This window comes from Microcaecilia unicolor, chromosome 2 (genome assembly GCF_901765095.1).
Source record: "Microcaecilia unicolor chromosome 2, aMicUni1.1, whole genome shotgun sequence".
Classification (NCBI taxonomy): domain Eukaryota; kingdom Metazoa; phylum Chordata; class Amphibia; order Gymnophiona; family Siphonopidae; genus Microcaecilia; species Microcaecilia unicolor.
The window spans coordinates 94282076-94309374 of record NC_044032.1 but is presented as its reverse complement, the minus strand read 5'-3'; the positions used below and the strand labels follow the sequence as shown (position 1 = coordinate 94309374).

The following is a 27299-nucleotide window of genomic DNA, read 5'->3' as shown; positions in this document are numbered from 1 at the left end:
TCTACCTTGCCTTGATTGCTGCTGGTAGCAGAACAGCAGTGATTAAAGCAGGGCTGACTTGAGGCCTCAGCCTGTCCTGGGACGTGTCCCACCCTCAAGGAAACAGGAAGTTATATTAGAGGAGGACAGGACACGTCCCAGGGAAGGCCAAGGCCCCGCGTTAGGTCTGCTTTAATTGCTGCAGTGCTGCTAACGGCAGCCAGCAAGGCAAAGTAGAAGGAGTGTGGAGGGGGGGAAAGAGAGGAGAGAGATGCCTGTATTTGGAACGACCTTGACATAGCCAGGATAGTGCCTAGTGTGAAAGGTGTTGGAGTTAGAGTCCGGGGGGGGGGGGGGGGGGGCCTAGACATACCAATCTTCATATACAGGAGGTTGTTGGTTGCTGTGGTGGGTCTACCGGGTGCAAGGGCTGATGCAGGTTTTTTTGTTTTTTTTAAATTTCTGAAGGTTGTGTTTGCAACCGGGGAATGTTAGCCTCCCTAAGTCTCTTATGCAGTGTGCCTATGTTTATTAGGCTCTTGATATACCACTTAAAAAAAAAAAAATCAAAGTGGTTTACAAACTAAACAGAAAAAAGTAGAAATGGGATGTATGGCTCTTTTTTGCAGATAAAAGCTATTGTCAGTGTTGGGTGGTACATCAGAAGTGTAGCCAGGTTGATAAGACAGACAAAAAAAAAATAAACAAAACCCCAAGAATATCATGTCATCTGATAGGGGTATGCAAACTTTCTGTAAAAGCAAGAACAATTTATACTGAAAAGCTCCATTCAGCACATGCTGGAGAACTGAATTTCTTTTAAAGTTTCTAAAATAAACATTAAAATCTTTCAACTCATGACTCAGAAAAAAACAGAACACAACCATCTCAGCTGGCTGCAAAGAAGATATTATCTAGTAAAAAAGTATACAGCATGGGAATAGGGAAATTAATGATTCCCTTTCATCAGCACAGCCATCTGGGTAACTGCTCACTCTAAGTACATTTACCACCAAAATAGCTGACATTTGTGGTCACCAAATCACCAAATGGAATGATTAATTATGAGTAATTTCTGAGGAAAGGGGAGGATGAATAAGGGCATTCAGTAGACAATGAGGCGAAGAAAAGTATAGTACTTGATGATGGAGCACAGAGAATACAGAACATTGTGAGGTGAATAATGACTGAGTAGAAGATGGAGTGTTTGGTGAGAAAAAGGAAGCTGGGAAGCACAGTATATAGGGAGGGCAGATTGAATATGGGAGAAGGGCTGAGTAAAGGCTTAACAAGGAAATATTTCCTTTCCTTACTTTCTCTTTCCTCTTCCCCCTGTCCAGCATCTTCCCCTTTGCTTCCCACCATCCCCTTCCCTTGTTACTGCTGCTGGCATGTTGTATCTACCTGGGATTGCAGTAGCAGTAAGACACAGTTGAGCATGTACATACACTCAAAGGTCTTGCATTAAGGCCATTTCCCTCTGATGCAAACTTATTGTTGCTTTGGAGGACAGGATATGAAAGGCCTTAAGTGCACACATGTACTGAAAGCTCCCACAGTGACTATCTTTTAGTGCTGGTTTAGGATCTCCCGTCTTCTAATTTTCCTCCTATTGCTGATACCTAGTTCACCTAGTGCTACAGCTGGCCTTGGGGCAGAACCAGTCTATATTTGCCCCCCCCCCCCCCATTTATAGGAATTTATTAACTGCCTTTATGAAGAGATTCATCCAAGTGAGGTCTTGCCTTAGCAATCAGTTAAAATGTTCTGAAAGAGTTAAGAAACATGTGGACAAGGATTAGTCAGTGGATAGAGTATCTGGATTTTCAGAAGACATTTGACAAACTCCACGAAAGGCATACAGGAAGGATAGGAAGCAATATCTTATTGTGGATCAGTAACTGGCTAAAAGATAAAAAAAAACAGAATATCATGCCTGTCAATGGTGAAAAAGACAGTGAAGTGTCCAAGGATCTGTACTGGGACTGATGCTTTTCAATATATTTATAAATCACCAGGAAAAGGAAGTGATGAGTGATCACATTTGTCATTGACACAGCTGATTATAAAGAACTGCAAGAGGAGCTGGTGAGACTGGGGGACTCAGTGTCTAAATGGCAGATGAAATTTAGAGCTTAATTACTTTTGGACAGCAAAAGGTTACTAACCAACACTATGAAAATAAAATTTGCTCTATTGATGGGTTAACATTTAAAGAACAAAGCCTCAACTGCTCCTCGGTCTTTCTGAACAATTCTTTCAAATCCTCAGCTCAGAGTGGAACAGTGCATCAAAAAAGCAAAGAATATGTCAGGAACTACTTGAAAAGGGGGTGGAAAATAAAACAGATTAACACAATGCCTCTGCACAGATTCACAGTATGACAGCACTTTGAATACTTCTACTACTACTACTTAACATTTCTAAAGCGCTACTAGGGTTACGCAGCGCTGGTTGCAACATCTCAAACAAACAAACAAACAAGATAGAACTAAAAAAAAAAAAAGTTCAGGTAAAGATGACTGAAATGATTGACAGGATAAATGTCTTTCCTACATGGAAAGGTTCAACAGGTTAGATCTCTGCAGCCTGGGAGGAGATTTGATAAAGATCTATATAACCACACTTTAAGTGGAATAATAAATAGGAAATGGTTTTTACCCCTTCATAAAGCATAACTAGGGGAAACTCCATGAAGCTAATAAAGTAGCACTGTAAAACAAACTAATGACAAATATGGTTTCCAGAGGACATGGTGAAAGTGGTTAACATAGCTGGGTTTAAAGAAAGTTTGGAGAAACCCTAGGAGGAAAAGTCCATAACTGTCTGTGTGGTTTACTATCTGATCGGGAAAAACCTGATAAAGAGAGACACTGAATTAGAAAATGGGCCAGCAAGGGTTCTAGAAAAATAAGCCCTGACCCCTCCCCCCCCCAAAAAAAATACCCAGACAAATGCTTTTCAATGGGAGGAGTTACGTGACCCCCGGCGCGGAGATTGGAAGGCAGAGGCGGGGCTGGTGGTTGGGAGGCGGGGCTAGTGCTGGGCAGACTTATACGGTCTGTGCCCTGAAAAAGACAGATACAAATCAAGGTAAGGTATACACAAAAAGTAGCACATATGAGTTATCTTGTTGGGCAGACTGGATGGACCGTGCAGGTCTTTTTCTGCCATCATCTACTATGTTACTATGTATGAGTTCCACTTACTGTAGAACAGAAACTTACATACAGAAAAATACAGCAGTTAGGGAATTCTTCCTTTCAAATTGCCTCTCCCTATTCTCCCCTCCCCCAAATTACCCCCCTCCACAAACTACTCCACCCTTGCCACCCTGCAAAATGCCCCAACATCTAAATTACCTCCCCACAACTGCCCCAACCCCTCACAAACTTCACCCACCTCCAAGAATTAACCCTCCCAATTGCTCCAGCATCCAGCACCATGCAAACCGCCGTAGCCTCCAGAAATTACCCCAATTGCAACACCCCCAAAACGTGCAACTAGTTTCTGCAACTTTACCATTTATCCCACAAACTGTCCCACCTTCAAAAACTACTCGCTCAAATGCTACATCATTCCATGAACTGCCCCACCCCAAAATTTACACCCTGCAACTGCACCACTTCCCTGCAATCTGCCCCCACAAAAATTGCCCTCCCAGACAAGCTGCGTATATGAAAGCAGTAGATGTAGCCCTTTTGGGTTTTGCAAGCACAAAAGTGTTTTTTTTTTTTTTTTGGATGGACAGACCTGTGTTGGGGCTCCCTGCCTCCCCGCTGCTAGGAAAAAGTGTGAAAAGCCTTGAATATTCTCTCTGCTGCTCTGGGCTCTGAGGAATCAGCATCAGGGCTTGGTTCAAGCCCCAGCTGTTCCTGCTGCTTCCTCCTACTGGACGGCTGACACCCTGGACCACCCATCACCCTGAAGATGGATTCTCATTGGCTGGCTACTGTCCTAACTCCTCCTCCCTGCAGGGCTTCCTTCATGACATCACTCTAGAGCTGTGAGCTGACTGGATCCAAACTTCCTGGTGTCCCCCTACAGTAATGAGTGGGTGGGACATCCCAGGCTGACACTGTCCAATTGGTTTAGCCCCTCTCTGTTGTGCTTCTAAGCATGGAAGATGCTGTTTCCCGCTTGTCTTCCTTGCATTTTTGGTAAGTCACCATTACCTTTATGCTTTACATTTAATGCCCCCCCTCCATTTCTTGCCAGTAAAATGTCATTTGAAAAAAAGTATCAAGGCACGGCTTTCATACAGGCAAAGAAGCTGTGTGTAAGCCGGTGTACTTTTTTTTCTTTTTGTGCTCCATCTTCCCTGCCTTGTTTCTCCCCTTCTACTTGTGACAATGAAGAACCCACAGCTCCAGATCTCCCTTTAAAATTTCCACGGTAAAGGTAGGGACTGCTTTTGTGCATGGGGTCGGAAATAGCTGTGCATCGCCTTGCATGCACATTATAATAGTAATTAGCATCGCCTTGCATGCACATTATAATAGTAATTAGCTCATTATAATAGCTTTGCATTCCGTTTTCATTAGCTGCTACCGTGACAGGAAAATGGCTTGGAGAACCCTTTTTGTGCATGTCTCGTTTTACTACTTGCTCGCTAAACCGGCTAGAACTAGTTTAAAAACCACGTTGCTGGCTCGTTAGGTTTAGTGCACCTGGCTCTTAGTTAAACCAAAAGATGCTTGGGAGTTTCAAATATTTGACACTTCATGGTCCTAAATGACATTTCAGTGTCATCTTTTTCAAGGCCCACAAATCTTACGCAGTCTCTAAGAGCACTGGTAATAGACAACTTAACTGCTTATCAAGGACAATTTGAAGCTGATGGCTTTCATTTTTTTTATTTTTTTGCTACTGGAAGGAAAACAGCTGAAATGAAATCAAAAGATGAAATTGTGACAAAAATATAAAAGTCTGACTCAGGTCACTGAAAAGGTTTAACAACGATGAAAACAAAAGTATGCTGGAGCTTGGTAACTGTTTAAAAAAAACATAGAAAACCCACCAAATAATGTTCCGAGGTTGTTAAGAGGGAGGAGATGAATGAATGCCAGAAACCAAAGCAAAATATTTGAAAAGAGAGAAAGGTGAAATGCGTCTGATCATGTCCACAGACACAAAAGGATAGAGGAGTCCTACATAATGGCAGCAGTTCAGGAAGTCTCTTGCAGCTCGTTAAGCTGTTTAAGATTTCTACAGTTTAGTAATATTATTATTATTAGCATTTGTATAGCGCTACCAGATGCACGCAGCTGTGAATCGGCACCACTGGACAACATTGCCCATCAGTATGGTTGATTCATATGACTTGTCTAGGGGGGAAATCTATAGCAAATAAGTTAAATTACAGTGATCCCTCTTTAAACCAATAGTAACATACTCAGCATATATGCTGTCTAGCAGGATCTAGACAGTGCAAGATTTACTGCGGAGAACATGACTACGGTTTGTTATAAAGGACCACTCATGTTATGTCATGTCAATGACTTAGCATGGGCAATCTGCGTAATCCTGTTTTCTCAAATGTGTGGAAGCTAAAACAAGTGCCAGACATCTGCGTGCATGAGCAGATGTTGCATTAGTTCCACCATTAAACTTCTATTTCTTAACTTAGCTCCAAACCAGAAAGTCAGAGTCCATTTGCCGTCAGAGTATAAACTATGATCAGGATGAAGAGAGAAAATATCTTCCCAGACATAAGACTCAAAAACATGGTTTAATTTTGAAAAGGAGCTTTTCCATCTTTCTTTTTCAGCAAACTGTCTGAACCACAATCTCAGAAATTGAAAATCACTCCTTTCCCCATTAATTTCATCTAAATGAGAGGTCATCAAAAGCCAGCTCTAAAAACCTATGCTTTATGTATCTAAACTCATTATTTGTTTAACCACTATTCTTTGTCAGTCAGTTTTTAGAACATTAGGATGGCTCCTCCCTTCATGGAGCAGTAAATCAATTTCAGTTTGTGGTCTGTGTGCCAGAAGTTTGGAAGTATAAAATCTAGAGGATTGTTAGAACTTATTGCTCATTATATGAGTTAATGAGCACAGCAATGCGGATGGGCTGCGATAAAAGCGGAAATGAAAATAGTTATGATAGGGCTGCAATTACTGTTACCACCAGGGTAAATACTTCCACATGACGGAAATAGTTGTACTCTTAATTTTAAAAAAAGGAAAACCTCTTGGATTAACACAATACTAATTACCAAAGGTTGAATGCATAAAGAACACGTGGTTTAACCAACTACAATGTATTATTAACCATGGGACTGATGGGACTGGCAGTGTATAGTGCAGATGACCTAAGTTCAGTTCCTCAGTTTTGCTTCTGAAAAAGTGTCAACACACAAAAGCTCCAATTCTTTACAATGGGTTGTTTCCAAACACTGTTAGAAGCTGAACAACCATAACTTCTGAAGACCAAACAGTTTGTGGATGCTATCTTAAAAGTTACATATTCTCCAAGTTGGGTCTTCCATTTCCTGTACTGGCTATGGATATTGTAGGGGCAGTATTCTAAGTCCTTCCACTCCCTCTTCGCGTGTTCCTCTGTGTGTGGGGGGTAAGTAAAAGACAAGCCACTGCCATTAAGTGTGACACCTAGTAGTCAGGATCAGGGTCCATGATTGCAGGGTTCCAGGAGTACTAGTGCATGGTCCATAGCCATCATTGCAATGACCACACTGCTGAGAAGGGGAAAAGAGGAAAACATTCCTCAGGTAGTTGCAAATGAAGGCTCATGGTGCTAAATTATAACCCCAGTTCTGATGGGAATGGAAGTACAAAAGAACAGGCTGAAACTGCTGGACTGAAAAAAGGTGGTCATATCCCACATCTACCATCAAATTTTCCTTGCTACTAAGAATTTATTAAATGTCATCCAAGCAAGAGGCAGCAGAACCTTTTTGGTTTTGTTTTCCTTGAGAGAGCCAAAAATGCAAGATATGTTCCCCCCCACCCCCATCATCTCTCTAGTTGCTGTTACATAGGATAAAAAAAACTCGTAGAGCTGTGGGACCCTAAAGCCTACCTTGCTCCGGGTGCCTATAACTTAAGATGTCATTGAGAAATGAAATTGAGATACTCCCTCCCCAGGCAACATGGACAGCAGCCGCAGTACATGGACTCAAGTTTATGAAGCTAACTGAAGAGCAAGGCCATATTGGTGATGATATTCTGGTTCCCCTCTACAATTCACTTCTCCTAATCTTGACAATTCTGACTCATACAGCAGTTGGCAAGATTGCTGGTTCTCTATTTGCCAAATGACAAAAATAATGAAGATTTTAGTAGTTATTCCAACCAATATTTCCCTGTTTAAATCAGAGCGCTTGGGTCAAAAGAACTTGTTATAACAAGAAACACACAGACTGAAATAGCACATTTTCTTTCTTTATGGCAAGAAAAACATTACACACAATATTTAAGTTTTTTTTTTTTTTTTTTTTAACTTAAAAGAAAAAATCTATGAAGCTCTTAACTTATAACCACATTTCTACCATAAACTTAAATGCTCAAAAGATAATTCAATGAAACATTTATTTTGAAAACAAAACAAAAACACCCATAATATTCAATTTGGGCTTATAACATAGACATCCTTTAGAAAATAAGGCTATTTGTGACTACGACTTTACCTTCACGTTTGATTTCTTTGAAAAGTTTACAACCACTCCCCAACCGAAGTCTTCATCTTCATTCTTTACCTGAAAATATAAAATAAAAAACATGGGCAATGCAATACTGGTCAAATCCATGGTCTACTAATTTCAGCTTCCGGTAACTGACAACATCCAACCTGGGTCACCTGGAAGTACTCAATTAATAGGGACAGTCATTTCCTGTTGTTCACATTCACCTCTCTGAAGTAAGAGGTTGCGCTCGTCTTCAAGCATACCTTATATTTACTTATTCAGTATTTATATTCCACTAATCAGTTTCAAGGCAGAGTAAAATTAAATTTTTATCCTACTTTCTCAGCAAGTTCAAAGCAGGGGTATAGCATATGGTGAATCATTACTGGTCCTCCAGCAGCTAGTCCCAGCCTTCCTAAACATGACATTTTCCAAGCAATTCCAGTTTTATTGTGCAATGACTGAAAAATAGTTTCTCACATTTTTTAAAAATCTGCTACCAATTAGTTTTATAGCACGTCTCCTAGTCTTAGCCCTTCTTAACTGGAAAGGGAAAACAACCATTCCCTTGCTCCAAACTACTCATGATTTTGTAAACTTTCATCATATCTCCTTGCCAATTGTCCCATTCACCAAGCTACAGAGCCCTAACTTTTCTTTATAACTGACACAATATTTAAGGTATGGAAACCCAATGAATTTCAGATGCATTATGATATATAGCTAAGTTACTTACCTGTAGCAGGAGTTCTCCAAAGACAGCAGGCAAATATTTTCACATGTGGGTGACGTCATCCACAGAGCCCGGTGCGAACACTGCCAAGTGAACTGTCACTTTAAATCTTTGAAGCAGTGTCCCCACCGTGCCTGCATGGGTGCTGTCCTGCCCAACACTTAAGCATGGCAGCAGCAGTATAATACTAAAGCTAAGAAGACAACTCCAAGGGGAGGCGGGAGGGATGTGAAAATATATGCCTGCTGAGAACACCTGCCATAGGTAAGTAACTTAGCTTTCTCCGAGGACAAGCAGGAATATTCTCACATGTGGGATTCATTAGCTACAAGGCTCACAATATAAATTCTTTTTTTTTTTTTTTTTAAATAACTAAGTAGGTAGTGAGCCTGGTGGAAAAAAAGGCCGGGAGGGTGGAATTGACTTTTACATAGTAAAAAGATTCTGCAGGAATGCTTATCTAAACCAGCTATTCAACCTAGAATGCTGCTCCAGACAGTAGTAAGCAGTGAAGGTGTGGATAGAAGACCACGTAGCTAGCTGCCTTGCAAAATTTTTCAATGGAGGTGCACAGTAATCCTTCACCAGTGTGATGTTGCATTTTCATTTGCAACCTGCCTGACTCTTCAGTGAAAGTGCAATATCACTGCAGCTACCCCTACCAGCAGGAACAGTGGAAGAAGATTCCCAAGCAGCTCAAAGCTGCTCAACAGGAATTCTGGCTAGAACAGCACCTGGTCCTGGTGATTTACTAGTATGTACTAATATTTAATTTGACAGTATATTCAAGCATTTCTTCCAGATTCACACGATTTGTATCAGTTCTTCTGAATCATCACCTACACTAAATGGTTCTAGGATTGGTATCTTCCCAACAACCTCTACTGTGAGAATTGAAGCAAAGAACTCAGATTTGCTGTGATGGCATTATTCTCCCTAAGCACCTTTTCTACACCATGAATGTCTAGTGTCCAATTAACCCCCTTGCCTGTACTCAAATGCTCTTAGTAGATTTTGTCTGTTTAAGAAGTGTTTCCTCTTAGCCTTCTTCATATTTTATATTTAGAGGCTCGTTTTCAAAGCACATAGACTTACATAGGTTGCTATATAACTTTGTAAATCTATCTGCTTTTAAAATGAGCACCTTACTTTGCTAGTGCTTATACTCTTTCCTAGTTTTGACAAGAATACATTTGTTCTAGCTACTTTTGTTTCATGAATTGCTATTTGCAAGATAGTCTTTGAAAAACAAAAGTTGATCACAAACTTACAGCATACAAAAATATTGGCTTGCTAATCTTGCCACAATTTTCCTGTAATATTGTATTCCATAGTTTCCCCTTTTAGTACTAATCATCTTTATTTCTCACCTCAGATCTCTACAAATTCTAGGTGCCAGTTTGTAATGGTGCCTAGGATTTCATGACACCGATGTCTGCTATTCAGAATTGGGCTTTTGTGCTGTAGTATTCACTGTGTGGCTCTCAGTAGGGTAAAGACATGCAGTGCAAAGACCCCTGCAGTGCTCTCGTGATTTCCAGTATTCTGATTTTTTTGGGTAAATTAATGCATTTTATAAACAACTATGATGAGAAAATTTCAGTTACAAATCCTTCTATAGTTAGCCAAGCATAAATGGCTTCATAAATAGAAGCACTAGAAATCAGACCCTATATGCAACTAAGCTTACTGTAAAGTTGCACTGGAAGGGCAGATGTTTTCGATACTTGCGGCAGCAATTTTCAATATACAGAGTGCACAAGCAGGAATGTAGGAGGATCGCTCCTGCCCCAGCTCACTACTTGTTCACTAGGGTAATAAGGTAGGCCTGGGAAGGGGCCTACGGTGGATCCGGGAAGGGGGTGTGTGTGCTCTTTACAATGGAGGGAATGAACAGTGGGAATTTCCAGTTGGGGGGGTGGGCTGGGGGCAGAGCTGGCTGCGGCAGGACACCTCAGGAAAGAGAGGGAATGGCACGTGCTGGATGCCACGGGGGAGAGAGAGGATTACTTGAATATAAACCACTGGTTTATATTAGAGTTAACATTACCCCCCCCTTTTTTTAGGGGAAAATGTTCTCTGTTTATATTGCATGGATTTATATTTGAGTATATATGGTAAGTCCTAAATGTCTTGCTGGAAGAGTCACATGAATGGGAACACACTGGCTTGGAGACAGACTCAGTAATGAATCTATTTTGTCCAGCAGTGCAGAAAAAAAAACAGGTATCAAAGCTCCCCCAGAGGAGGCTGTAAATAGAGGGAGGGGGATAGAATCAGTAAGTTGTTTTTTATTTTTCCAAAACAGAAGTGAAAAACCTCTCTTTTCACTGCTTAATAGCCACAGAATACAAGTTTGCTGTTTCGTATATAGATTCAAGTCCTCAGCACATTTTGATTATGTCATAGTCTTTCGCCATGTTTTACTTGCTGCTGTAAGGCAAAGGCCAGGATGGGACCAGGGTTAAGATCTTCTGAACCCTTATCTGCCTTCATAAAATGAGCACCCAGAATCAGCCCCAACAATACACATACAAAAAATGTACACCAGATGAGAGGCAGGTCTAAATGTGTGTGTGTGTGTATACTCTATGCATGGATGTGTGCATTTTATGATGCACATTGCAACTACATCCCTGCTCTATCCAAACTATGCTCTCAGGAATGTCTATGTATATGCTATATAGCCACATAATTTTATAAAAGCCCTTTTCTGAATGTAAAAATCTTTATAAAACGATCTCCTAAACTGCAAATTTTCTTTCATATTTGCTTAGTTAAATTGCTGATGTGCACTGCTCAACACATTCAGAAGTTATATAATCCTTTAAAACTGACTCTCTTCCTCTTCTCTACTCTCCCAGTCACAAACACACAACCCAGACACACACTACAACACACAAAAGGATTACAAATAATTCCATAAGGATGCTCTGCATGCTTTCCCCAACTATGTGTTGCCACACCCCTACTCCTGATGATCTGTCTTAATTATTCAGATATGTATTTCATTTCTTTTGAAATAAATTATACTATGAAACCTACGGAATCATACAACTTTGTTAATGGTTGCTATATGACTGCCAACTAATACCTTTTGCTTTGGCCACAGCTCCTTGTGGTTAAACTGTGAAATCAATTCTTTGAAATCTGTTTAAACACCTAATGGTTGCCTGGTCAGTACAGCGCCTAATAACTGAAATCTGATTCTTAGGATTTCATGCTGCCTCCACCACTAAAAGAAAAGCTCTATATACCCAGCATCTGTCATGCCTCTCATTAGCATTAAGCCATGTGTACACGTGCCAGTGGCGTAGCCAGACCTGACATTTTGGGTGGGCACTATGTATATAGGTTATTTTTTAACAGGCTCTCTCCCCGGGTATAGCCTGCAATTTTTTTTGTTGGGGGGGGGGGGCGCAGAGGCCCCAGTCTACCTCTGCGCCCCCCCCCCCCCAAATTGCAAGGCTGGCTAAACCCAGAGAGAGAGCCTGGGAGGGGGCAATGCATTACTCGCTCCAGAAAAGAAGAAAGATTTTAAATGCTCCCTGGTTCCAATCTAATTCATGTTTAATGTGGGATAAAATCCCAAAAATAAGTAAATAGAAACTCTGAATGTTGAGCACCTGATTCTCATAATATGATGTCTGTTTTAGTGGACCTTTTAGCAGGAGAAAAAAAATCTCTGCAAGTATATAACACATGCTAGGGTCTCCCTGTAACCAGCCCCTCCCTCCAAATGACACACTAATTACGATTTATAACAAATTACTACTCTACCTATAAAAAGCTATACTTTCTCTAGTACATCCGTATGCTGCAGCAGCTGGCTGGTATGTCTTAAAATATAAATAAAATTAAATAAAAATGCTACCAACAATTAAACAACGTGGAAGCAGCAGCTCTTATTCAATCCAATCTGCTCCGGCTCCCTCCACCCTCCATCCCAGACTCACACTTTCTGTGGCTCCTCCGACTTCGTCCTCTCTGGTGGCACTGCAGGTCCCTCTCTCCTGATGATCTGCTCTCTCTGACAATAAGAGCAGATCGGGAGGGGACCCGCCACCACAGACACCTTCCATCTGGGCTTCGGCATCTGTCTCCGCGCTGCAGCACAGCCAAGAGGACCAGGCCACGTGAAAAAGCTGCGATCAAGGGGGCACACCAGCAAGTTGAGAAGGCGCGCAAGCGAGCACACACGCACTCGGCCGCTGCGCAATCAGTTTTTTTTTTTTAAAGTAGTGCTGCGGAACACGCGGGTATACATCAGCAGGGAACAGGCTACTTCAGCCAATCCCAGGAGCCTTCCTTCAGCTTGTCCCACCCCGGAGGGTTGAAGAGAGGCCCCGGGATTGGCTGAAACAGCCTGTTCCCTGCCGACGTATACCATTCTGACCCGGATTTAAAAAATGAAGCAAGGCACAGGTAGGAGAGGTGCTGTTTTTTCTGCCAGTGCCGGCGCAGCAGAACTGACAAGCGCCTGCCTATCTAGCACCCCTAGAAGATCCTCCTGATTGGGTGGGCCTGAACTGAGATTGGGTGGGCCTGGGCCCACCCATAGCTACGCCCCTGACACGTGCACGAGACTTTGAACATGAGACTTCCTCCAGAGTTTATGCACTGCACAGCTTAATGTTAATGAAAGCCATGCAGATGTAAGGTACACTAATGCAGCTGCCAAAGCGTAAATGGCTCTAACAGCAGTGGGAACCTAACTAAAGCCTGTTGTATAAGGAAAGGTGCCTGAGAGGTGGGAGTTGAAGGGTGACTGACTGGCTGAGTGAGCCTGGGAGGTTGGAAGGAGAGGTGATATGTTGTGATGGGAGACAGACTGGGTAAGAGCAAGCTGTTGACAGTGTACTGGTGGTGGTGGTGGTGGGGGGATGGAGAAAAGCCACTGGCACTGCACAGCATTGCATTAGGGGCCTGATTTATTAAGCTTTCTTTTCCTATAACTACAGCACCCGAAAACAGTCTTAGCAACTCAGCTGACACCACCTACATGTAAACAAAATTTGTCAAGGCCTTGATATATTATCATACTTGGTTTGATTTTATTATTCTTTCCAAACTAATATGTTATTTGGGTACCTTAACATTCATGCCATGCCCTCTGCTCTCGTGTTCAAATTAAAGATGCACACACAGACAACATGACTATACACACACACATTCAAAGGATTTGGAAAGAATTCCATGGGGCCATACTTCACATGCTTTCCCCACTTGTTTAACTTTTTCCATATACTGCTACTGAATAGAGCTGAAAAATTAAAACTTCAGATAGAAGTCAAATATCTTATGATCCAATGAGAAACAAAATTAAAAAAAAAAATTAAGTTGTACAGTACTTATCTTTAAAGGAACTGGCCTTCATAACCTTAATAGGTTTCAAAAATAAAATGAGGCATTCCTGCTCATTTGAAAGAGCTCAAAAAAGACAAATGTCAACTTGTAAACACCATAAATGAATGTTAAGACTAGATTTCAATTACACTATAGACAGCATTGACTAAACAACAGCATCTTCAGACCTTTTCTCTCAAAGCAAACAACTGACATACTGAAGCTAATTAGTGGTTGCACTTGTGTATGAATTCTGTTTCATATTCTTATGCAAGCTCACAATACATGATGTCCCCATCAACTCCTTCCTATGACCAATTACTAAATAATTTCACTTCTGCATAGAAAACTGAAAAAAAATGAAGGGCCAACCTGCAAAAACAGGTTTTATCAACACTGTTAACATTCTTACTATGCTTTGTAAGTGACAGAATACTTCCATGTTTCAGTCTGACACAGAATTCACTTAGAACAGGAGTTCTTAATTCTCACCCCAGTACTTGGGAAACACCCAGCCAATCAGGTTTTCAGAATATCCACAATGAATATGTAGTAGATAGATTTGCAAGAACCAACTTTATATGCAAATTTAATGCATATTCATTGTGGATATCCTAAAAATCCAAACAGCTGGGTTTTTTTTTTTCCGAACAACTTGGATGAGAAGCACTGACTCAGACTATATTAAACTAGAACAGGAACTAATGAAGACATTTTGAAGGTGTAAAGCTCATCTAATTGTTTCAAATAGTGTTTCAAAGTTTAAAAAAAATTCCACTTCATTTATTTCTTACATACAATAAAACAAGACTGTTCCAATGCAATAAAACCAGTGCATAAAAACAAAATCCTTACAGTTCAAACCCTAACCATCTTACAGAGCAGACTACATGGACCAGTTTGGCCCTTACTGCCGTCTCTTACTACATTATTATATATACAAAACCAACCCAACCCTACCCTACCCATCCCACGTGCAAGGACTGAAACCTCCCACCTCAACCTCTCAGACTGGAAGCTCCAAATTCTCTTCCATTCCCAAACCATAATTTTAAACACAAACTGACTACCTGCCTGCTGAAACAGTATATTTGTTTCATATATTCTCTTTAAGAACGTATTCATTTTGTGAAGAAGTTTCCATAAAGACTGTAGTAGAATAAGTAATAGTTAAATCTACATAAGGGCAAATGTACCAGCTGGAACCTGTTTTTAGAGCAGTGGTTCTCAACCTTTTTTCAGTTGGGACACACCTAATAGCCAATGCTCACATATGTGACACACTTTATACATGATCTTCATGGACCTTTGGTCTGATTCAGTATGGCAATTCTTGTGGATGCAGAGCGTGCTTACATTTAATTCATAGGAACCCTCTCCTCTCCCCCTCTCCAAACAGATGCAGATCATAACTAGCATATTTTCTCCATGGAAGTTAGCATACAAAAAGTATTATAAGTCACGCATGTTTATATATATTCTGATCCTCATGTCATCTGAATAATGGTACCATAAAACGCTCCACTACCAGGAACATTGTGAAATACAGAACCTGAAATAATCCTAACGCAATATACTTGTAGCAGACTACAGTACAACAATAGCATGAATTTCTATGATCCCGTCCTATGAACAGGCAGCACTACAAATATTACTCAGGGCACTAGAACACCAATATACCTACAACTGGTAAAATAATAGTTATCTTGCCAACCACTGTAAAACAAAGCATCAAATAACCTTGTAAATGTCATCTCTAACAACTGTTAAATGTAAGTCACTTGTTTTTGGATAATTGTGGGAAACAAGTATGAACGAATGAATAAATAAACAGATCAAGTGAACGGAAAACAGAGTTCTACACAGAAACAACATGCAAACAAAATATCACACCTTGGTCACACACAAATCAGATAGAACCTCACCAAATACAGAACAAGGGATCACAAATTAGAAACAGAAATACAAAGATAAAAATTGAACTGGGAACCTCAAGAAGTCAAATTAGGCAGGTACCACATCATAGGAGAAATGCATTTCAACAAAATGCAAAGACATCCGTGATGAACATTTCCCAAAGCTAACCTCCACGCTACTACTACTACTACTATTTAGCATTTCTATAGCGCTACAAGGCATACGCAGCGCTGCACAAACATAGAAGAAAGACAGTCCCTGCTCAAAGAGCTTACAATCTAATAGACAAAAAATAAAAAATAAGTAAGCAAATCAAATCAATTAATGTGAACGGGAAGGGTAGGTGGAGGCGAGTGGTTACAAGTGGTTACAAGTGGTTACGAGTCAAAAGCCTTATTAAACTACACTGGCTCCCTATAAAGCTACGATCATCTTCAAAACTTGTACATCCTTTATAATAATTCTCACCTCCAACGTTCTGTGCTTGGGACCGTGGCTCCCTGGAGGTGGTGGTCTGCTAGGCAGACATGCACTGACGTCACTGACGCCAGGACAGCTGATTCCAAGGCAAGGGAAGGAGTAGGGAAACATGCGCAGCGTGTTTCCCTACTCCTTCCCCCTGCCTCGGAATCATGTCATCCCCCGCGCTACGGCCCCCTCGACCCCCCCTGACCCGCCGAAAACCGCCCCCCGCCGCCGTTGTGGACGGGGGACCCAAACCCCCGACAGCCGAAGTGCTGTTGTGCCCTTCGCGGTGTTCATCTTCTCTGCAAGTTTCTCTGCGTGCGTCTGACATCAGACGCACGCAGAGGAACTTCCAGAGAAGATGAACAACGCGAAGGGCACAACAGCACTTCGGCTGTCGGGGGGTTTGGGTCCCTCGTCAGCACAGGTAGTCCAGAACGGCGGCACTATGGCAGGGGGGCGGTTTTCGCCGGCAGGGGGGGGAGAAATTGCCTGCCCAGGGCCCATTTCCTTGCCTTCAGAAACGGGCCTTTTTTTTTTTACTAGTTCTTCTATCAAATCATCTATGGGTTGGCACCAGATTATATGCTGGACATGGTAGAACGTCCCACTCGCAATGCTATACCAGGTGCAAGGGATTACCTCATTCTACACATTGCAAGTTATAAAAATATCAAGTGTAAGTCTGCACTAACCAGAGATTTTTCTCATCTGGGTACCAAATACTGGAATTCTATTCCAAAGGAAATAAGACATCAATAACTACATGACCTTCCGTAAATTCTTAAAAGCCTCCCTTTTCAATAAGTTCTTACTGTTAATGTAACTGTTATATTAGTAATGCTAATAGTAACATAGTACATGTACAGTCCATCCAGTCTGCCCAACAAGATAAACTTATTGTATGTCATATTTTATGTGTACACCTGACCTTGATTTGTCCTTACCATTTTAATTTGTTATCTGCCTTGTTTACTCATCCCATGACTTCTGTATTTCTTAAACTTTCAAATGTATTGCACTATTATTGAATGTTAACCACATTGAACTGAATATTTAAATTTGGATAATGTGGGTTATAAGTACCAATAAATAAATAAACAACCAAATATATTCCACCTAATAAGATTCAAAATAAAACATTCTTTCTACCTTTGATGTCTGGGAATTATATTTTTCCAAGCATACAAGGCCCAGGTTTTTTTTTTCTGCTTACTTGTCTTATGCTCTTTTTTCAGTAGCTGTTGTCCACTTGACCTTTCTTCACTTTCTTTTACCGTCTTCTATTCCTTCACTTCATGCATCTCTAACATATTTGTTCCGTCTGCCCACTCGAATATCATCCTTTTGATCTTCAGTGCACCACCTATATTTTACTTACCTATTAACTTTCAATCTCCTCCTCTCACCCTCAAGCTCTCCTACCTCATATGAACATAAGACTAGCCATACTGGGTCAGATCAATGGGCCATCTAACCCAGTATCCTGTTTCCAACAGTGGCCAATCCAGGCCATAAGTACCTGGCAGGAGCCCAAATAGTAGCAACATTCCATGCTACCAATCCCAGGGCAAGCAGTGGCTTCCCATGTCTATCTCAATAGCAGACTATGGACTTTTCCTCAAGGAATTTGTCCAAACCTTTTTTAAAGCCAGATACGCTAACCGCTGCTATCAAATCTTTTGGCAACAAGTTCCAGAGCTTAATTATTATTTGAGTGAAAAAAATATTTCCTCCAATTTATTTTAAAAGTATTTCTATGTAATTTTGAGTGTCCCCTGGTCCTTGTACTTTTTGAAAGAGTGAAAAATTGATTCATGTTTACCATAATCATACTCCCCCCCCACCCCACCCCCAGCCATCTCTTTTCCAAGCTGAAGAGCCCTAACCTTCTTCAGCCTTTCATCCCCTTTTATCATTTTGGTTGCTCTTGTTTTGAACTTTTCCTAATTTCGCTATATCTTTTTTGAGATATGACAACCAGAATTGAAAGCAATACTCAAGATGAGGTCGCATCATGGAGTGATACAAAGGCATTATAATATTCTTGGTCTTATTTACCACTCCTTTCCTAATAATTCCTAGCATCTGGTTTGCTTTTTTGGCCATCACCACACAATGGACAGAAGATTTCAGCGTATTGTCTACAATGACATCTAGATCTTTTTCCTTCTCTTGTCTCCTATTCTGCTCTCTTTCATCCACTCCCCATTACATCCACCAGAAACTGTGCTTTCTTCTTTTTGGCACCCCACGTTTGGAATAACCTCCCCTCTGCAGTAACTCCTCATTAAAGCAGTTCAAATCAGAACTCAAGACCTATTTATACAAGCAATTCAGATATTCAGATTAAAAAGGTTTTGCCTACTACTTTTTACCCCTCCTCTTTCCCTTTACCCATTCTATTTGTATGTGTGAATGTTTTACTTTTTGCACTTTCCTATAATAACGATAGCATTTCTTTTCCTTTTACATGCTGTAGTATATATACTGCTTAGTTCTGCCTAGTCAGTTAAAGTGGAACAAAAAGTACCAATAAACTTTAAAATAACATATGCCCTCTGTACTCACCAACCTCCACTCACTCACCTCCTTGAGAACTGCCACTGTCTCTCTCCACATGATTCCACCATGCCAAGCATCTCCCCTCCCTCTTCCTTCCTACACCCTTAAAGCCCAGCATCTCCTCTCTCTCGCTCTGCATCCACAATTCTAGCCCAGATTCACCCTGTCATATCCATCCCTCAGGTCGAACATTTCACTGTCTCACCTCCCATCCCCTCCATCTTATGGTCCAGCATTTCTTTCTTTATTTGCTTTCTTGGTATACCGCCCTTCCCTGTCCCCTCTACCCCTATGGTGCAGCAACTCCATGTCCCCTTCTCTCTTCCCTCCACTCTCAATGTCAGCAAGGCAGAGGCTTGGAGAAGACAGCAGCCACAGGAAACAGCCTAGCAGTGGGAGATGCGTCTACACAAATCCCGATGCCCTGCTCCCTCCTGGGTTGTGTAGACGGCAAAACATGCACTGGAAATGAAAGCCTGCTAAGTACAGTTTACTGCTCACACAACTCGTGGAGGAACACAGTATCAAGGTTTATGCAGCTGCATCTCCTCCCTCCCGTCCCTCCATCACCCTTTCCCTCCCCCATGGTCTGACATATCCCCCTTTCCCCCAGCCCCCCATCTCCCCTCTACCTAGCTGCTCCCATGGTCTGACATATTCCTCTTTCCCTAGCGGCCCTCACCTCTGACATCTTCCTCTTTCCCCAGTGGCCCCATGGTCTGGCACCTCCCCCTCCCCATGGATAGCTTCTGGACCTGCCTCTCCCTCTCTCTACTACCTCTCCATGGGTTCAACACCTCTCTGTGCTCCCTCTCCCCAATGGGTATAAGCACCTCTCCCTCAGGCAGTCAGCCCCCCTCCTCTTCCCAGATAGGTGCAATACGTCTCCCTCATTCTTCATCAGCCAGCCTGCCTGAGCTGACCCGGAGCCTTTCCTCCACTACTGTCCCGCCCATGCATAGGAAGTTGCAACACAGGGGCAAGACATTAGAGGAGGAAAGGCTGTAGGTCAGCTCAGGCAGCCTGTTATTGTTGCCCCTGCCACTGCTGACAAACAACTCAGGTTTTGCAGCCCAGGGGGAAGGCTGGCTGATGGAGAATAAGGGGAAGCTGCTAAACTTGTGGCAGGAGGAGGGAGAAACTGCAATGAAAATGCTGAACAAAAAAAAGTGCTGTGGTTTGAGCGCCAGCCCAGTGACACACCTCCCGGGTGTTCACGACAAACGTTTTAGAGGTCTATGACTTTTCCTCCAGGAACTTGTCTAAACCTTTTTTAAATCCAGATGCACTGACCACTGTTACCACATCCTCCGGCAATGAGTTCCAGAGCTTAACCATACTAAATAGAAAAAAATAGATGGAAAAGAACTATCTGTAACAAGAAAGAAAAGTGATAGAAAATACGCAGATAAGCGCGGACAGAGACAATAACACAGAGAATGCGGTACACCTTTCAAAGAAGCAAACAACTAAGGGTTGTGCTTTGTACTAGAACTTCTGGGCTGTTGTATACCAGTACAAATAAAAAGCATTTTGATACCTTCACAGCTCTCTGGTCTGGCAACATCTTCCTGATGGTTCCCAGAAGGGAGTCAAGTAGAATGAAACTTTGATTATTTAAAACACTATGAAAAAAGCACCTGGAACATTTACTGCAATAAACTAGAAGGGAAACATTTCACCCCCCACTGCCTTTCCCATTGGTTGATATTAAATAAGTTTTAGGTTATTTCTTTATAAAAACACTAGCCGTTGAGCCCGTAAAAACGGGCTGGTATTGGGGTTTTCCTTCCCCCTCCCTCCCCGCGAGGTCGCCACCGCTACCGTCCCCCCCCCACCCCCACAGTTGCCGCCATCCCTCCACCTGGCCTGGCCCTTCTCTCCGCTACTAAACTTACACATTCATTCGCCGGAACGCAGCACGCACATCAGCTGAGCTGCCGTGGCGTCGGCCCTTCCTTCTCTGCCTGTGTCCCGCCCTCCTGTGACGTAACGTCAGCGAGGGCGGGACACAGGCAGGGAAGGAAGGCCGACGGCAGCTCAGCTGATGTGCGTGCTGCGTTCCGGCGAATGGATGTGTAAGTTTAGTAGCGGAGAGAGGGCCCGGGCCGGGTGGGGGGGAGGAACGGTAGCGGCGATCTCAGGCGGGCGGGCGGGGGGAGCGGCATCAACCTCGGCGGCGCAGTTTTCCTCTCTGTCCCTCCCTCGTCATCACGTATTGACGCGGGGGCGGGACAGAGAGGGAAGTCTCTACTGCGCATTTGCGAGTGAGTCGGTCACTCGCCGTTTATATGTTTGATATTTCGTGAATTTTAACATCGATAGAAACATCAGTAAACAAAGTAAAACAGGGTACCTTGACCATCCTGCCAGGCTGCAAAAATGGTAAGCAGTATTTGGGCTTGTGAATGAATTCTTCAATCTCTTTACCCAGTTTGGCAAGTTGCTGACGGATCTTGTAATAGGTCACCACACTTTCCTCATTTGGAATTTCTATTTTATTATACTGCTCTTCCAATTTCTTTACATCTGAAAATAAAAAGCATTGATCAGTTTCATATCTGGGCAGTGGACAACAGTCAAATGTAAGCTACTTTAACAAGCACATTAAAAGACAAAGCAACATAATATCAATGAATTTGAGGCATAGGGATATTATAGTGAGCTAATTTATGACAAAGCTTAATAAAACTGTACAGAAATCTTCTTTTACAGAACTTCAGGCAAGGTACCTGCACACAAATAAGGAAATAGACTGCATGCTCATTATTACCTTATTTTACCACAAAGAACACTTTGATCAAGTCTATTATGGTCATAAGCTTTAGCACACACTATTTGGATCCAATGTTCAATCATTATCAGCTTGTTCAGGTTCTTTGTTCAAACTTCAAATAAACATATTTTGTGGTTTATTAGTCTTAAATAGTCCTATGTTTCTGTAATGAGTTAAATTTCTCGAAGATTTACTTTACATAGTAGGAGTAGAAGTCGGAGTCAGACAGCAGAAAAATAGAGGAGTGCGAGTCAAAAGTTTGGTGTACCGATTCCACAGCCCTGTTTATCAGTACCAATTTTAAAATTCACCGGAATAAAAAGCCAAAATGGTCAAAGCAGCTGTCAGTGAAAATGAACAATACACCTCAAAATTTTTAACAGAGACTTGCCAATCAAACAAAGAACCACCAAAACAAGGTCAGATCAAAGGGTTCGAACAGGGAGAATGCAGGGCTGTTCATCCTGTCATACCTTTCCAGCTTCCAGTAATCAGTTTAAAGCTTTCTTACACCTGGGCTGGAACCAACAATAGTTACGTTAAACAGACTGGTCCACCCTTAGGCTGATAAGTATCTGTCACAGCCTTTATGGAGTATGAACATTAGCGGCTATGTGGAGAGGTGTATTTGAAGGTGAAAATACAGAAAAATAACTCAGCTGACAAGAGGTTCGTGAGTTTCTGCAAACAAGACTTTTTTTTCTCACAGACTTACATGGTTTTGCTTAGTTTATGCACCTTTGGGCTACATTTACTAACATATTAAATAGCAATGATAGTAAAATTATTAAAACATTAACATGAATTATTTAAATGTAGATCTCAATTATCAATGGGGCTTATTTACTAACATTATGCATTACTGCACTTTAACATGCATTAAGACATTAAAGAGAATTAATAAATCTAGGCTTTTATTACTTGATAATTAGGGGTTCAATGTACTTGCGAAGGGGTTATACTTTTATTTGGGTTTAATTATATTGTTAAGATTTTTGGTAGTTTGCAATGTATTTTGTTATTAATGTGTTAATCTGTGAAAATATTTATTATTTCTTCTATTATTTTATAATCTACTGAGGCTAGTTCATGGATCAACAAAATATAAATGTTTTAAAATAAATATAGGAGTAGAAGCCTGTGCTACCTTCTCTGTTCTCTGGCTCACATGGGTACTTCAGCCCCAATTCTTTCCTTTCCTGTACCTCTGCCAGGTGGCATGGACTGCTCATTTGTGCCACGCTTTCTAATCCTACTGCAGCAGACTAAATTCTTCAGCTTCTTCCCCATAATCAGATTGCTTTCCTCGACTTGTACAAAGTGACATTGGGGAAATCCACACACACCAAAGTCAGGTATTAAAAGTGTTTTACGGGTCACGTGATGCCACGTTGAAGAGCAGACGTGGATGAGAGGAGCTCCCAACCCCCGACTGAAAGGACGGCGAATTTCGACCTACAATCCCGATTAAAAGTGCCGTTATACAGTGGGGAGTACAAGATCTGATAGCAGAGTAGCGGGAATCCGAGCCGTGAGCGTAAATGGCATCCAAAATGCAGCGGAAACAAGGGGAGAAGCAGAACGCGGCGGAAACCCACAAAATGGCTGCTTCAGAGGACGAAGGCCCGAGTTCTGTTCTGCATGGGTGTCCGAAATTATAGCATCTGAAAAACTGTAGCATACAAAACTTCACCAATCATGAGAAGGCCCACAAACAAGACAAATTTCCCAGAACTTATAGGCTAAACAGATTACAAACACAAACTTACATCTGTGCCCAATTCACAAAGAGAAAAATCATTGGAGTCCTTCTTCCAATCTTCCTCTCAATTCAGAATTCTTAGCAGCGTGAACTATGAAATTCACTTTACTAACTCGGCTCTTTTCTCTTAAACTCAAAAGGACCGCCATGTTATAAATACTAGGCTGATTATATTGTTAGAAAAAAAAAATATATAACCTAAATATCATGCAAAACTTCTAATACTAAAGAGTGATGTGAAATGTTGGTGCTCAGTTTCCAACAGTGGTCCCAGCTGATATAGCTCATAAGTGCTTAAAAGGCTGATAACCCCTGCTCCGAAGATAACTTAAATTTAATTCAATAATGAGACATTATTTATTTATTAGATTTTGCTCACACCTTTTTCAGTAGTAGCTCAAGGTGAGTTACATTCAGGTACTCTGGATCTTTCTCTGTCCCAGGAGGGCTCACAATCTAAGTTTGTACCTGAGGCAATGGAGGGTTAAGTGACTTGCCCAAGATCACAAGGAGCAGCAGTGGGATTTGAACCGGCCACCTCTGGATTGCAAGACCGGTGCTCTAACCACTAGGCCAATCCTCCACTCAGACACACTAATGTCTGATCTTCTGAAGACGCTAATGGTGAAACACTGGACTGTGTAGATATTGGCAGAAATCATTGGAGAATTAGAACCACTGTTTTCAATTTCTTTCAAGACCGATATTTACTTTTAATCATCTGCTGAAGTTGGGCCTGGGATTGTGAATGCCTGCAGCAGCGATTTTGGATACAGCATGTTTTACATGGATTGTTGTTTGAATATAGTTCAGTCTTGAAGATATCTATATCCAACATTTGACTGACAGAAGAGATATATACTACTTACTACTACTTAACATTTCTAGAGCGCTACTAGGGTTACGCAGCGCTGTATAAATTAACAAAGAAGGCCAGTCCCTGCTCAAAGGAGCTTACAATCTAAAGGACAAAATGTCAAGTTGGGGCAGTCTAAGTTTCCTGAGGTGTAGTGGTTAGGTGCTGAAAGTGACATTGAAGAGGTGGGCTTTCAGCAAGGACTTGAAGATAGGCAGGGAGGGGGGCCTGGCGTACGGACTCAGGGAGTTTGCTCCAAGCATGGGGTGAGGCGAGGCAGAAAGGGCAGAGCCTGGAGTTGGCAGTGGTGAAGGGTACTGAAAGGAGGGATTTGTCTTGGGAGCGGAGGTTACGGGTAGGAACTTAAGGGGAGATGAGGGTAGAGACGTAAGGAGGGGCTGCAGATCGAGTGCATTTGTAGGTTAGTAGGAGAAGCTTGAAGTGTATGCGGTACCTGATCGGAAGCCATTGAAGTGACTTGAGGAGAGGGGTGATATGAGTATATCGGTCGAGGCGGAAGATAAGACGTGCAGCAGAGTTCTGAACAGACTGAAGGGGGGATAGATGGCTAAGTGGTTAGTTAGTTTAGGAATTATTCCATTCCATTCCGAATAATAGTAACTTTTTGGCTGCAGCCTCATGATTTTTAATGTTTTGATTTTGGACACTTTTTTTTTTTTTTTATATGAAGTCTTTATTGAAAAAATATGAATTGTCCAACAAAACATAACAGGAATGGACCTTATATGTTACATAGAATGTCATACCACACTAAGCAACACACTAATCAGTGCAGAACACACAAACCCCACATTGCCAGCCAAATAAGATCCATATAGGCTTGCCACTGTACATGTAGAAACAAAGCCTCCAACACTTCAATCTTTATAGAACTTTTACATTATAGAACAACACCCAACCCCCTAACCCACCCCTCCCCCCTTACCCCCCCCCTCCCTGTTTGGACTTGCACAACTAGTACTCGTATCATTCTGCAGGTTTTGTAGTTACAAGAAAAGAATCCCAAATTGAGTGCCACCTACTGAGTTGGTTACACCTCTCAGCTATTAATTTTTCCATCTCACAGATGTATCCCAGTTTCTTAAGCCACCGAGCTAATGGTGGGACTGCAGGTTGTTTCCAACATGCGGCCATGACAATTCTAGCAGCACATGTGGCATAACGTAAAAGGTGGTATTGAGCGGGAGAAAATCCCACCACTTTTGCTGAGAAGAGAAAGACTGTGGGGTGCCACGGGACAGGGCTTCCCAACCACACCTGCAGTCTGCTGCGGACCGCTTTCCAGAAAGCCCTGATTTTCCCACAGTTCCACCAAACATGCCCCATAGAACCCTTAACCCCACAACCCCTCCAGCACAACCCCGACAACGCTGGGTAAATGCGCTGAAGGCGATCAGTTGACATATACCACCTAAATAGGACTTTAATGGCATTCTCCTTAAAAGGAACATGAGACGACACCTTCGCCGCATCTCTCTCCATCCTCTCCCATACCACCTCCTCCACCTCCATGCCCAACTCCCGCTGCCAACTCCTCCTATGAAGAGTGTATCGGGGTGCTTGTGTATGACGACATTGTGGAGACGTGATATCAGTCCACTGTTCGTTTCCGTGCCCTCCAAAGGTGCTCTAATACTGACTTTTCCCTAAGCATCACTTCCCGGACTGCCCGTGTTTTAAGGAAATGATGCAATTGAAGGTAGGCATATTCATCAGTCTCCACTACTGAGAATTTCTCTCGGGCTTCTGGGTATGACATAAGAGACTCCCCCTCAAACAGTTGTCCCCACCTTCGCAGCCCTCCCTCGTACCACCTAGTAAACGTACCTCGTTCTATTCCCGGGTAAAACAATGGGTTGTACGCAATAGGGGACAGGCTAGACAGTGTGCACCTACAATGTGGAAAAAGACTATCCCAGTTAGCTAGAGTAATATATATAGAAGGACACAGTCCCTCCCCCAATGACCTAAGGGAGCTCGGAAGCCACATTATCGCCCCTAGGGGCCTATCACCCACAGTAAATTGCTCTATATGCACCCAATGCCTATCGGGATGATCCTGAAACTAGTCCACAGCCGCACGCGCCTGCACTGCCCGATGGTACCAACTCAAGTTAGGGACCCCAAGCCCACCCCGATTCCTTGCTTGATATAAGAAGGCCCTCGCTAATCTCGGCCTCTTGCCTGCCCATATAAAGCGCACAATACGATCTTGTAGTGCAGCTAAGACCTTGCGGGGCATCTCGATTGGGAGGGCCTGAAATAGATATAGCAGGCGCGGCAAGACATTCATCTTAACTGCGGCTATACGACCGAACCAGGAAAGTTCCAAGTCACCCCACCTTTCCATGTCCGCTGTAAGCACCCGAGCCATTCCCTTATAGTTAGCTGAAAAGAGGTCTGAAAGCTTAGCCGTTATGTTCACTCCCAAATATCGGAGGCTCTTATTAGCCCACCGAAAAGCGTACAAGGACTTTAATTCTTCCACCGTTTCCGTAGGAAGCGACACGTTTAAGGCTTCAGATTTTGACATATTCGAAACCCTGATACTACCGAGTACTCCTCAATGTCCCGCAAGAGCACAGGAAATGTGGTCAGAGGCCGAGGGACAAAGAGCAGCACATCATCAGCAAACAAAGACAATTTATGCTCCCTCCCCGCTATCGTAATGCCAGTAATCCCCGGGTTTGATCTGACCCTAGAGGCAAATGGTTCCATCACCATAGCGAATAACAGCGGAGAGAGAGGACACCCCTGCCTAGTACCTCTATGTAAGGTAAACAAATCAGATTTCCCCCCATTCACTCTAATACTCGCTTTTGGCGAGCTATAGAATGCTTGAATCCACCCTCGGAACTGTGGCCCAATCCCAAATGTCTCCAGAACTTTGTACATAAATGGCCAATGCACCCTGTCAAAAGCCTTTTCGGCATCTAGACTAAGGAGACACAGAGGCCTTCTAAATCTTTTAGCCAAGTATATAATATCTACAACTCGCCTGGTGTTATCCATTGCCTTTCTGTGTGGAACAAAGCCCACTTGATCTGGATGAATGATCGTGGGAAGCAGAGGGGCCAGTCTGTTAGCCAGAACCTTAGCTAATATTCTAACGTCTGCGTTTAAGACCGATATGAGGCGATAAGAGCCACACTCTAAGAGGTCTTTATTTGGTTTTGATAGCACAGCTATCCAGGCCTCAAGCATAGAAGGAGGTAAGGCCTCCCCCTT

The 27299-nt window shown here is 42.4% G+C and overlaps 1 protein-coding gene across 1 annotated transcript in view; it reads right to left on the bottom strand.

Moving 5' to 3' along the window:
• MTREX (Mtr4 exosome RNA helicase) overlaps positions 1-27299 on the bottom strand; it is a 427098-nt gene that overhangs the window by 190343 nt on the left and 209456 nt on the right. Inside the window, 2 exon segments of the mRNA XM_030193130.1 lie at positions 7634-7702; positions 21013-21185. Of these exon segments, the coding sequence (XP_030048990.1) occupies positions 7634-7702; positions 21013-21185 (242 nt within the window).